This window comes from Solenopsis invicta, chromosome 4 (genome assembly GCF_016802725.1).
Source record: "Solenopsis invicta isolate M01_SB chromosome 4, UNIL_Sinv_3.0, whole genome shotgun sequence".
In the NCBI taxonomy this organism is placed as follows: Eukaryota; Metazoa; Arthropoda; class Insecta; order Hymenoptera; family Formicidae; genus Solenopsis; species Solenopsis invicta.
The window spans coordinates 22483916-22497902 of record NC_052667.1 but is presented as its reverse complement, the minus strand read 5'-3'; the positions used below and the strand labels follow the sequence as shown (position 1 = coordinate 22497902).

Sequence of the window (13987 nt, the reverse complement as noted above, 5' to 3'; positions counted from 1 at the left end):
TATGATAGTTCACGTTTGTCTGTACTCGCATATTTCCGGCGTTTACTGCGTTTCACAAATTGTGCTGATTCCACTTAATATGAATTACTTAAGCCTATCTCATCGCAATAGACAACTGGTACGTGGATCTATGTGCGTATGCGCGCGCGCGCGCGCGCGTGTGTGTGTGTGTGTGTATGTGTGTGTGTGCGCGAGCGAATGCGTGATAGAGATGATGTGACAAGGAGCGGTTCCCTTCCACGACTTCTCTTTACAATTGTGATAGAGGAAAGAAGCGCGTGTGCAAAATCGGCCGTCCGTTCTCGAAGAGACCCTATTTTAATGACTCTTAATTAATCGGTAATTTATTTTCGAGAGATAGAGAAAAAGAGATTTGCAATGCATCACGTGCGCGTGCGTAATTGTATGCGTGATAATTTCGCGATTCTTTTTAACAGAGGGAGGGAGAAAAGTCATCGCAATTGTATGCCAGTTACGTAAGTCCGTTGCCAAAACAAGGCCCATTCTGCACCCGCGCCGTTAGATAGATGTTATTAGCGAACGTTACGAATGAGCATTATTTATTTCTTGTATTTATATCTCGTCAACTGTAGAAAAATATTAACGTTAGTTTATGAATTTTATTATCTGGTGCTGAAGGCCGAATGTGCATTTCCTCCGATGCGAATCAAACGCGAGCATTCCTATTCGATGAGATTTCGCGTGACATCGTAACACTTTTGTTATAATCTCACGAGAAATTTTAGCCACATTCTTATATAGCATATTTTCACAAATACAGATACAAGTCGGAGAGAATATGCGGCCATCCACACGTACACGTACATATACACATACAAGATACGTACACAAGGATAAGTTACATATTATGTAACGTCACGGACTGGTGATCGAAGGGTCAACAATCCACGTATCGTAAAATTATTTTTGTATGTTTTATTATTTCGCGAATCTCAGTGAAGTGGCTGTAAGTAGTTTACGGCGCGAGTTTTGTGGTGAACAACCGTTTCTCGTTTCGAGAGCAGGAACAAAAAGAAAATAGTAAGGGAGAGACCTGCGATACATGTAGACTGAGTCGCGTGTATTGATGCTTTTGATGTTTTCCGATATAGGGAGAGACATAACGAGGCTAATGTTAGAGAGAGACCCGGTGCACGAGATACCCCCCGTTTTTCCCTGTGGCACGCATTTTTCCTGTTCCACTCATCGTCCCAAAGTAGATGCAGCTCTAAAATCTGTCTAATTATTACATCTGAAAGAAAAGGATAAATTGCTTGCTTTTAGCGTACGCCGTCCTTCTCTCTACGTATCCGCGAAGAATCTCAGCAATTTAATTGCAAGTGCCAAAAGAGAAGAGAGAAAAAAAAGAAAAGAAAAAGGGGGGATGTCGGCGAACACGAGACGTGTCGTCGCGCGCGCGACACGCATGCATACACACACTTCTGTACAAATTTTAGGGACAGATATGTGAATTAAACCTAGCAGACGCGAGGGTGGATAAAATTATATATATTAACATATCAGTATAATTAATATAGTATATAGTGTATAGTGTATGTCCGCGCGTGTGTGTATGCGTGTGTGTTGCGTGTATGTGTACACATAAACCATGTGTACATATATATATGTATATATCATATATAATACATATTATATATAATATATATCAGATATATTAATGTTATGTTACATATATATTATATATATATGTTATATATATAATATACAGTGTTTGAAACAAGATAAAATAAGACACGTGTTTTTATACGGGGAGAATTTTTTCTTAGAATTTACCTTCAAAATGGTGGTAGTTGTGGAACAACATGGATTTCAGAATTTTATTATAATTTTAGTAAAATGTGTAACTAAATTGTATAATTATATAATATGTAAGATTTTATTAAAATTTTACTAATAGTATAGTAAAATTGTTTGAAGTCTATGTTGTCTTAAGTATAAATTCTAGAAGAAAATTCTTTCCGTGTATGAACTTTATTCCTTATTTTTGTGCCCCTTATCCACTGCTGTAGTGAATTCTACATGTTACGGAATACCTTGTATATTATAGTATATATATACATATATATTTTTATTGTATATGTATATATATGTATATATACATATATATATTCATACATACACAGGCATGCACTATGTATTTTATATATAATTGAGATACATACGAATTATACCACAATCAATTATCGAGTTCCAAAAAAACCATTTTATTTCGACGTGATTCAAAATGACCATACTCAATAGGAAATAGAGAGAAGGTGTGTGAAAATTGAAAGATGAATGGACAAGAGTGGCGGGAAAAAAAATTGCAGTGAATGATACGAACGGGAAGAGCATGTTTAAAATGTTGAGGTCTGCATATTGCATTTGTGTTTGTTACCGTGTTTCAACTCTTAACGCTTAAGAGAGAGAACGTCGTTACGAAGCTATCCACCTTAATGGTCGTCGATATCCAAATAGATGATTGTTTGTTGTCATATTCGATCATCATCATTGTTACTATTCCATTACACGCCGACTAGCGTTATCATTATTGTCATTTTTTTTTTATTGTCGCAGTTTTATTATTCTGGTGATTATTTAATGTAAAAAAAATGGAAAAAAGAATGTACGCGGGTGCACACAAAAATGATTGCCTCTGTCTTTGCTGTCTCGATTTGGTTTCCTCGGTGCCGTGGTCACGAAGCTGGTCACAAAGTAGGATTAGATGAAAACAAAGATGCGTATATTTCATATAATATATGTATATATACATATACGTACACACACACACATATATATGTATATATGTATATATAAAATAAAGAGAAGTATGAAATATATACTTGCATCCGAGTTAAACTGTCGCTCGTGTCGCACAAATAATTACACGGGCAATTGCCTGAAAGAATATTTGTCTGATTGTTATTTGTCTGATTGTTATTTGTCTGATTGTTGTCTAAAGTGTCTCAAATATAAAGCAAAGGCAAGAATAACCGTGTCCTCGTTCAATTCTCTGTATCGCCTATGCGATATCCTTCATTAATTTCATGTATTAATTTGCGAATAAAATTAATTTGCATGAAAAGATAATTTGCGTTTTGAGCGATTTCTGTATATGACTAAACACCTTCCCGGTATATTCTTGCACTTATAAAAAAAGTGAGACCATATGAAAATAGACTACCACTCAATTTTTTCCTTTACTATTGTTTTTCTGTCTTCAATTAAACAAGAACAGCCCATTCCAATTACATGATTCACAGGACATAGTTCTTGTTTAATATTTGTATTAATTTCATACAATATATTAGCACTCTGTAAATACATTGTTTTTCAGCACCTTTACACATGTTGAATCACGACACTTCTAAATTAATTTTCATTATTTTTACAAAAAACTTTAATAATACTTTAGAAAGTATTTGTATGGTTGTTTATTAAAAAAAATTATATATGAATATTATAACTAATTATAGTACTCTTGATTTTATAAAGAAAATAAATTCACAAGACGAAATTGTCGAATTGGGTGTACAGAGTGTTAATATTTAATAACATTATATTAAATTTATATATACATATATATCTTTTTATGCATAATACATATTAATATTGTATAAAAGTAGTAGAAAAAAAAATTTTTTTATTATATATATGTATATATAATATATATTTATTTCGTTATTTGTTGATATAATAGAATAATAATAGAATATATATATATTTATTTATTTATTCATTGATATATATAATACGTATGTATATTTTTTTATATAATACGTAGGCGCGAATGTCCCTTGCACTTACAGCAATGACGTTACGCGTTGGTTCTCCACTCACTGTTGTGCGGTCACTTTGAAACGCTCAATGTGCGCAACGTTCGCGATCTCATACTTGCCTATATATAGTTATATATTTATATACACACAGCGTCATTGTGTTTCCATATACATACACATATATGTGTCTATATGCATATGTATATGCATACATATATATATCAATATAACATCGTCAACCAATAACTTATACTTCGCTTGAAGCTACATGTGTGGCAGGCGCCACTTAAATAACATGCATGCACGCGCGCATTGTTCTTATAATTAATCACGCTCTCTCTCTCTCTTTCTCTCTCTTTTTCTCTTTCACACACACACACATACACGCACACATACGCACAAAAACGCAACGCGAAACATTCAAAACATATCTAAAGGATCTGAGATGTTAAGATGTTCTATCAGATTTAGTTTCTTAGACATTCAGGCAAGAGTCCAAAAGGGAGCGCGTCCAAGAGATGCCTGAAAAATTTAAAAACTCTCCTTTCGAAACTTAAATTTTCAGGCATCCTTTAGGCGCCTGTTACAAGACTTTTACGTTGCCCAGGTGTCCGAGGAGTAGCAAATCGTTCGCAGACATCTCCCTCACATATCTTTTAAACTTCGCGTTTTCCAGGCACACGCAAGCGTCATGTATACCGTATAATAACATGAAACATAGTCTCACTCGGTTTAAACGGCTCTCGAAGATTAAGACTTCCAAAGTGGATCACAGTCTGTATCTGCACACGTCGAGGTTCCGCCAAACTTTTCAAGTGGAAACGATAATTAATAAAACAACCATCTCCGTCGCGGCCTTCATCGCGACAAAACAGCGCTTCTCTACGACGTTCCTGAGAGTATTCGAGAATATCTGCATTTCTTTTGTAAAACCCAACAACTTTTCAAATTCTTTAATTATTCACGAGTTCATATATTTAAAAATTAATTCTACTAAATCATAATATAACTCGAGTATATAATAAATTACCAGATCGTCCAACGCGAAATATTAAACTGGAAATGCAGTTTATTATCTTTTTTCTTAAATCTTATTTTTAAAACGTATAAATACGTAAGTACATATTTTCTCGCGAAAAATACATGTAGAATTAATAAAATTACTGTTCTCTGTATTTATGAGGACGCGATTGCATCGTGGTCAAGAAATCATTGAACAGAAGTTTACTTCCGTGAAACTTATCAGTTTACGATGGAATATTTTTCATATATTTACATACGAGCGAATTTCGTCTCTTTCTCTCAGATTAAAAGTATCAACTAACTAAAATATCAACTGGACGCAATTTCGTATTTTTCGACAAATGCGAGCGCATCAATCGCGCGGATATACAACGGATACGTTTTCGCTTATACGGTTTTTTTTTTATTTCTAACTTAGCGATTAACTTTATACGAAGAAAAGTGACTATACCGAGAAGATTGTCTAGAGAATAAAGATCAGTCGATTCGTTTACGTTTGTCGCACGCCAATTTGTTGTTCGAAATCTATACACTAGGTACTGTGCGAGAAAATACGTGATTCCGCGAATTAAACATACGATTATAAACTAAAGTATCATTACTTGATTCGTAACATTTTAAAAAACTAATACCTCGGAGTCGGTGGGTATTAAAAAAAATTGTGTAAAAAGAAAGTAATATTCGATATCGCACATTACAGAAAACAAGTAATCATTAGATCTGCGACTGATTGTGAATCGTTCAACGTTATACAATACAAACGTTTGTTGTATAATTTTTGCAAAAGACACGTCATTAAATATGTTATTACAAACGGTTATTAGAAATCGATTTCAAAAACGATTTTTCTGGCGGTTACACTTTATGTCTTCAAAATACAGTGATGATCGAAGAGTTTTTGGATGCCGTTATTCCGTTTCGTAAAATGCAAATGTTTGAATAAAACATTTCTTCTCGTACTTAAAATATTTTCATCAAATAATCTGAATAGATTCTTTAATTACAAATCTATAACACCAATAATAATGAAATGTTGTCTGCCATTGTATCGTCGTGTTCCAAATCTGACTGTATGTGTATAGGAATTAATATTAATAGGTAATGCTCAGTCAAACATTAACTCACGCTCGGAAGATTTCATTTTTTTGGTCACTTCGTAGATAATTGCGCGGCGCCTTGATCACTCATTTCAGTTGATATTAACTGGATATGCCGGAGGGATAAAACACTGTCGATCGGAATTAACGATGTATACGGAATAATTGCTCGAACAGTTAAATATTGCCGTATATATAGCTCTCGCGTTTGTATGTGCTGCAAAAATCTTTTATCAAAAAACGGTGGCGGCGGTCGCTCGTAAAAAAGGCAACAATGATAACGGTCATCAATAGAAATGGAAAAGTTTCCTCAATAACTTTTCCTGCGGTCAATAACTCTTCTAATGGCAGTTATTTATCACTCATCTCCCCTAAATCGGCTAAATTCGCGGAGACTAAATCTAGTCTTTGACGTTTTTTTTCTCGAGATCTATATGCTAATCCAATAAATAGTGGAAGAAATAAGTATTCCTAAGCTCTAGTGCCATCTTTACACGACGATTCATCGTGCCCTAGTAGGCCCGGCCGAAATAAAGCATAATCAATTTAAGAACTTCGTCCCGTATATTCGTATTCCTATCTATAACACATTTATTGCTGAATGCGGCTCCGAGACAAAATTCTGAACGACGTTCAAAGACGATGTCTGAAAGATTGAGTTGCCTTCGGATGTCTTTATAACGCCTCTTAGACACTATATTGTTCAAATCTAATATGCGATCAAGATAGCCGCATTTAGCATTAAATATGTAATGCTTTTACATATAAATTGTCCTTATCGCCACAACCTGATGCTAAACGTTGTTCTACGTATTTTAATCTCAGAGTAAATTGCTAAGATAATTACATAGAGGAAATGCCTCATCGCGGTGGACATGACGAAGTGCGGAGAAAATAGAATACCTATTTAGAAATTAAAATTATACTCGTGTATAATACTTATGCATATTTTCCTATAAAATAGACACTGGCCGCTATACATGGCATCGTGTGCGTAATTCGAATTCATGGCACTTGGTAATGGAACGTGCGATGACCAAGAACGAAAACTCGATAAGCACAGCAGGTTAAAAGGAAACTTCGTCTTTAACTCCCGCGTGAGGAAGATCACCTAACCATTCTAACTAGCTTGCGATTGTATTATCGGAGCACCTCTATGTAACATCGAAGCAGGTCGAGATTTTCGTCCACCGGCCGCAGACGCCGACAGATTCGCAGGTGGTTGCTGGTGTTGCTGCTGCTGTTGCTGTTGGGCGGCCAACTGTTGAGCCATTGTCAAGTCCCGCCTCGGTATTTCCGGCGGTGACTGAAGCACCTCCATGTATTCACGGATCAGATTCGCTATCTGATGAGCCTGAGGAATAAAATCATGAGTTAATAAACGATGAGATAGAGCATACAATCTAACTTGCAATAGCATATCTCTATTATATAGAAAATCTAATATTTTATAGGAATTCTTTTTTCTTAAAGAAATTTTCAATTTTATTGCTATTGCTACATATCAATTTTATTTTAAATGCTATTTAAGAATTATCTTATTTAAATATCGATACTTTGTTTGAAGCAATTTCTATTTGATATTACTATTACTTTTATCTAAACTTTTATTTTATTGAAAAATGTGAACGAAAATACTTAAAAATATTGAGAAATTTTCTATGAATTTTTTATAAATTTTCTTTCCAATGTTTAAGCAGAAAGATGTTCTGAATATCGACATATGACTGACTGCTTGGATCACTTTACCTGCGACGTCGTAAGGATGACCTTGCTCTGCTTCTTATCCGTACCGGTAATGATCATCAAGCAATTAACGGCGGGTGTATAACTTAGAATACTGTTATATTCGAAAGTACATAGTGCATTTCTAGAACGGTGCTCTAGGAGATGTAACCCCTGCTGATCGACGGCCAGCCAGAGAACGCGCGGCCAATTCGAGGTAAAGGACTGCATCACGTCGAAGATCGTCGCGCGATGCAATGGCCATGACTGAATCAGATTTAGGAAGGCCTTCTTCGTCTCCGGCGGCGTCATTCCGCGCAAAGATTGATGGTGCTGGCGCACACCGTCCACGCACAGGCACGGCACCATTCTCGCTGATAGGCAGTGACTCGCTATCGTTCGATAATCCGGTTCCGATATAATCTCCTGACAATCGCCTAACTCCAACTGCGCTTGCAAAGCTGTCAGCATCATCTGAAAATGATATTAGTCCCGTGCAATTTTCTCTAAACTAATAATAATATAGAGAGAAAAACAATAATCATACAATACAGAATAGTTAATACACAGTAATTACATATACAAGAAATATAATATATAGATATTATATTACAGTAAAAGAAAATAAGATAAAAAAAGGAGTTAAACAAAAAAATATAAGAGATCAAGATCTTATAAATTATTGATTTTTTTACTTTATCTTCATACGTTCATACGTAATAAAATAATTAGTAAATTGAATTATGCATTTAAAAAAATTATAATTCCATTTAGAATATTACTCAATTAGAAAAAATTAAATGTTTTCGATTCTTATATAATTCTATTAAAAATGACGTTTTAAACTAATGTTGATATTATCTCATAAAAAAATATGTAGTCTAAAAAAAACTTGTTGCATGTTTCATACTTCTTCCATTTTTTTTTATTTTATTTAATACGCTATTCAAAAATACTACGTTTTTAGGATTCCTAATCCTCTTTTTACACTTTAAGTTATGAAGAAAATTAAGCGCAAAGAAATTGTTGCAACGATTACTCACAGAACGATTACTCACAGCTTCTTTCTCAGTGAGAGGGAACCGATCGGCCCGCAAGTCGTGCAGAACTTGATGATACAATAGTTCTTTTTCCACGGGATCATCCAAGTTCATATATTGATCCAAGAACAAATGTTTCTTGAACAGGAAGAAATGATGCACATGCTTGCGTGCCTGTTGACCCTGCTGCGATGTTCTGTACCGTTCCCACTTGGACATGACGTCGGCTATCTTCTCCTCGGGAATCAGTGATCGTTCGGTCGGCCCCAGCACTTCATAAATCGCATAGCCTGATAAGAAATTAAACAAATAGAATATTAATCGAAGAAATTTAGAACAAACTGAAATAAATTTGTAGATTTCCAAACTTCATAGAAAATATACCAGTGTTTAATTACAGCATATAGTACAGTAATGCAGAGAAATTTCTTCATTGAAAAAGAAGAATTACAAATAGTTAGGTAACAATACGAAAAAATGTAGGAAACTAAAAACACCCAGCATACCCATAGCAGTCTCCTCGAGTCCTATCTTGGTCTTTATGATCTCCATGACGTCCTTGGCGGTCGCAGATGGATGAAACTCAACGGCGTGATATTGGCCATCCATGAAGTGGAATCTCGCGTAGATCGGCCGGCGATTAATGGTGCACATAATTTCCTCACGACTCGGCGGCCATTGCCGCCTACGAGTGCCCTGAGTCTTATAAAGGCACTTTTCCGCGAATCTCGCGTACTTGCCCTCCTCGGTGACGTAATCGGTGGCACATCGTTTCAAGTGCGCGATTAAGTATTTGCGTATGGTCTTCTGAGGCGGCAAGACCACGGAACACGCGAGTGACAGCAACGCCCAGTGTCGCAGATTAACGCGATTATTAGGATCTGGGTGATCGGTGGTTTGCTTAATCAGCTGAAGGTACAACTCGCCTAGTAAGTTTTCCTTTCGTATGCAACGCTCCATCACGGTTTGTATAAGATTCACATGCTCGTCCTCGACCCTACGCACCGTTTCTCCGTTTTGGCCGAGTCCCGCGTACGTTAAAACCAACTGGAAGATATTCAGAGATATTTGCTCATCGGGGTCAGGTAATTTTGACAGGCTTTGCGGTATCTGCTGCCTGCTGAATGCCCAGTAAGCATATGGGAAACCTTTGTAAGTTTCACCGTGATCGGCACTTTCCTGTCTCAGTTTTTCTATCCGGTGCTTCGACAATCTTCTGAGTGTATTGCGAAGGAAACCACCACCGGAATCCTGTGGTTTCCTGAGAATCTCCGAATCGACTAGAGTTCGCCGGCAGTTGACCAGATTGTGATAGAGCCGGATGCGATCCTCGTTAGTGATACATTTAAGCTTCGTTGGTACTTCATTTTCAGTGATCCAACCCGCCAGTGCAGAACAATAACTGACGATCAGACTACCTATTTCATTCTTCTGAAGCGTCTCGAAAACGAAGCATTTGTGCGAACTATCGGGATTGTGTCGCAGCAACGAGAGCGTGATAAACGAATCACTTGGATCCAGCATGATGCTTTCGACGTCTTGGTAACGATACTCGGACAGAACAAATTTATCATCCGGTTTGATTAGCATCAGACCATCGCAGTTGATGCCGAGAATCAACTGGTTGCCGTAAGACCAATACCCGCGATATGTCACATTGAACATCGTCGTGCCATAAAGTGGATACTGCATCACGCAAGACAGATACAGGACTTTAGCAGCAAGTTCTTTACGTCCGGCACCGTATTGCCGATGTGCTTGCGCTATGATCGGCACCCAAACGTCGTCACCACGAGCTCGACTTATTCTGTAGGGCAGGAAGCTGTCCACTTCGCTGTAATAATCTAATCTATCGTTATCCTTAGGATCGCCGAGGGACACCTGCGCTTGCAAGCCTGCCAATTGTAATGCCACTTTTTCGGATACCGGAAAGTCATCACACTAAAAACAACAATTAGACAATTATAAAAAGACTTGAGTAATTAATTTATTACAATGAAGCGTCGTATATTCTTACATACCTTTACGACGTTATAGACCGCCTGCGCGTATAGCATATTAACTTCCACAGGATCTTGCGAGATCTCTCTTGGATTACGGAATAATCTTCGTTTGAAGACAAAACGATTGTCGCCGCTGCCCAAAGTAGGATTGTTGCCGCGTCGCAACGTCGAGAATGATGACTGTGCCGTATTCAATTTGCATTGTTTCCTGTTAATTAAAAATATTGTTATATATAATAATTGTTATATAATAATTCTAAGTGACAATTACTAATACTTACATTTCCCACGCAGCGATCACATCATACAAATAATCATGAGCCCGTACGTGCTCCTCTCCATCCGGTCTGCTTTGATAAATGGCCCAACCCTCCAGCGATCGAAGACCTAACTTTTCTCCTAGTTTGGCAACGGCATCGGCGGCCGTATCAGTCGGATGTACATCAATTGCCTTCGTTCTTCCGTCCAAGAAGAAGAACCTGCATACTATGGTGCCCAGTCGTCTCATGGCAGCAATCTCCACCGTGGATGGTGGATGTTGTCTGCAAGATACCTTGGTGTTCTTGCAGTTGTCCACACACCATTGCACGTATTGCCTTAACTTGCCCTCCAAGGCCAGATTCTTTTTCAGGAAGGAGACAAAGTACTTGTAGAGCAGCTTGCTTGGTTGGAAGGCGACGATTGCCAAACATAACAGCAACCATACACGTTCCGACCACTCGGCATTGGGATTGTTCGTCGCTTGGCGCATGCTCTGCACGTAGATTTCGTCTCTTAACTCCTCTCGCTCAATTCCATAAGCAATAATACTCTGAATCGTTACTATCTCCTGATCCAGCTTCATCTCACCGCGAATATACTTACACAAGTCCTGCAAAAAGAAATAATATAACATGCGTGATTATACGTAATTATAACACAGTTAAAAAAAAACTTCTTTAAAATAGAAGAGTCCTTTAATTGTTTTTATGTCAAATATAACTACAGCCTCAAAGATGCTCAAGTGACGATTTTACAAAATTTGAAATTAAAAGTATAAATTGAAGCTAATTTAACATAAATTTACTATGCCATAATTATTAATACGACGTGTTAGAAGAAACAAAAGATAAATAAACCGAAAAACTTTAAGATCGCACAGATGACCGGCTTTAAATTATTCGTGAATTATATTTCGCTTATAAATTGTTATAAAATAATTATTTCTTCTTTGAATTGTAAATGTAAAATAATTAAAACAGACATACCCTAAACACGGAACACGCAACATTCACATTATCGGGATCGTACATATGAATATGCGAGTTTGGGATGCTTGATCCTTTGTAGTACGTGACCATCTCATACTTGGGAATAAATTCAATGCTCTTGCCGCGCGACTTCCTCGTCAACGTGGCCATTATGGTGCCCTCCGGCGAACGTTCGTGGCTGTTGAAATAATTCTGCGCGAACTCTACAATATCGTGATAGGTCGCCTCGCTCTCCTGCTCCTTTTTGTCCTCGAGTTCTTGCAGTTTTCGTTCCACGCGACATTTGCGCCGCTGTTCGCGCTCCACCGGCAGCTGCTGTGCCGCCTGCGATTGCGGCTGCGGCTGATCGTGGCCGTTCTGCTGCGCTTGGGGTATCGTCTGATGATGATGATGATGATGGTGAGCATGATGATGACCGGAACTCCTAGACTCCGGTCTGGATGGCGGACTACCGGCAATTTCTTTGGTTATTTTGCCAGCCGGCGGAGGCGGAGGCGGTGACCCACAGGTCTCACCATTCAACATCTGGCCCGGACTGCCACCGTTCTGAATCGGACTACCGGGATCATTTGCCTCCCGCGGTAATACTGATTCGTAGATCGGCTCGCCGTTATCGCTTGAGGAATCACCGTTCATGGCTGAAGGCGGTGCCGGAGGTGGCGGCGGCGGTGGCGGTTCCGTGGGCTCCGGAAGAGTCGGTTGACCAAGTTTGCCGCTGCTCACGTTATTTGCGCTTGTCGCTCGCTGTTGCTGCTGCGGAGACTGCACTTCCTGCCCGTTCACAGGAGAAGCGAGTTTCGTCTCAGCCTTGGCATTCATTTCCATCTCCTGTTGAATAACGGACTCCAATTCTACATCAAGGTCCTCCACCAACTCATCCATCTGTTCTCCGATCTCGTCGATAATCTGATTGCTCTTAGTTGATTGTACGTCAGATAAGAAGGAAAATAGATTGTCAAGATCCACCGATTGCAAATCTGTGGCAGCCATCTTCGAGTTCATCTGCTCGGCCATCTGCGACAACGCGTCGATTTCCTCTTGCACTTTCCTGCAAGATTGAAAAGAATTAAAATTGAAATGTGTTAAGATTGATATTTTTTTCCAGGTGTGCAGATGCTGGTGTTAGGAGCAAAGTAAATTTCGTGTAATGCTGTCGTATGTAACAATGTCACTATCGAGGTATTTGATGCACTAAGTCAAAGTAAATTTCGTGTAACGTCGTGTGTAACGATGTCACGATCGAGGCATTCAATACAATAAATCGAAAAATAATAGCTGCATTCAGTAAAAAAAAAAGTTACTTGATAAGCGCTTAATGTTTTTGTTAATATGATAATTTTAGTACATTTAAATTCATCAAGGAACTAAAAATTCAGTTCCATCATATTAACGAATCACTAAGTAATCATTAAGCTGCTGAACGCAGCCAATGTTTTGGGAAATCAATTAAAGATACAAATCAAGAACAAATTTTAGCTACACTGCTACACATGATCTAGAATAATTTATATATGCTAATATGGATATGTGCTAACTACGGTAATATTATGTTTTTCTTGAAATATTCAAAGAATAATATTTTATATCATTACACAACATTTATATCTTGAGGTTTCGTGCTTTATCGTTACAACATTTATATCTTAAAGTTTCGTGCTTAACGCCGTTCTTCTATCCAACTCCTCAATTATGAACGTGTGATTATCTATGATGTAGCATTTAATATCATTAATGGTGTTAAGTATAAAACCATGCCCGCGTATATCAAACGAGGAAGCGATAATGCTCGCACGTTTGAAGCACACGCGATGATACTTAGCATGCAACGGGTGCATGCCGTTTGTATACACGTCACACGTCTCCTCTGTCGTTGAACTTACCCAGATTCCATCTCGGCAATACCATCGTACTGCGTGCTATAAAAGGAACACAAACGGTAACGATTAACGCAATCGACCGGTACGCACAATTAATCGGTTCCACCGGTTATCTTACATGAAGCTCACTATCTATCATCGCAAACAACGTCGATTCAGGAAAATCAAGAAATTTAAACGAGAATGATTTTTC

At 37.8% G+C, this 13987-nt stretch overlaps 1 protein-coding gene and 1 long non-coding RNA gene across 4 annotated transcripts in view; one reads left to right on the top strand and one right to left on the bottom strand.

The window, feature by feature from the left end:
- Positions 1–3708: 3708 nt before the first annotated feature.
- LOC105196136 (myosin-I heavy chain) overlaps positions 3709–13987 on the bottom strand; it is a 71136-nt gene continuing 60857 nt past the window's right edge. For 2 of the 3 annotated variants that reach the window (XM_039448379.1, XM_039448377.1), the window contains exons 9-16: positions 13798–13833; positions 11915–12965; positions 10949–11538; positions 10686–10875; positions 9171–10605; positions 8683–8954; positions 7649–8098; positions 3709–7253 (exon numbers count right to left, since the gene is read on the bottom strand). In XM_039448379.1, the coding sequence (XP_039304313.1) occupies positions 7020–7253; positions 7649–8098; positions 8683–8954; positions 9171–10605; positions 10686–10875; positions 10949–11538; positions 11915–12965; positions 13798–13833 (4258 nt within the window). In that variant the 3' untranslated portion in view covers positions 3709–7019. The remainder of the gene's footprint in view (positions 7254–7648; positions 8099–8682; positions 8955–9170; positions 10606–10685; positions 10876–10948; positions 11539–11914; positions 12966–13797; positions 13834–13987) is intronic. The other variant, XM_039448378.1, reaches the window with a different exon arrangement.
- LOC120357582 lies at positions 7133–7749 on the top strand. The gene is made up of 2 exons (XR_005574590.1): positions 7133–7272; positions 7600–7749. It is a non-coding gene; the product is annotated as an uncharacterized LOC120357582 (long non-coding RNA).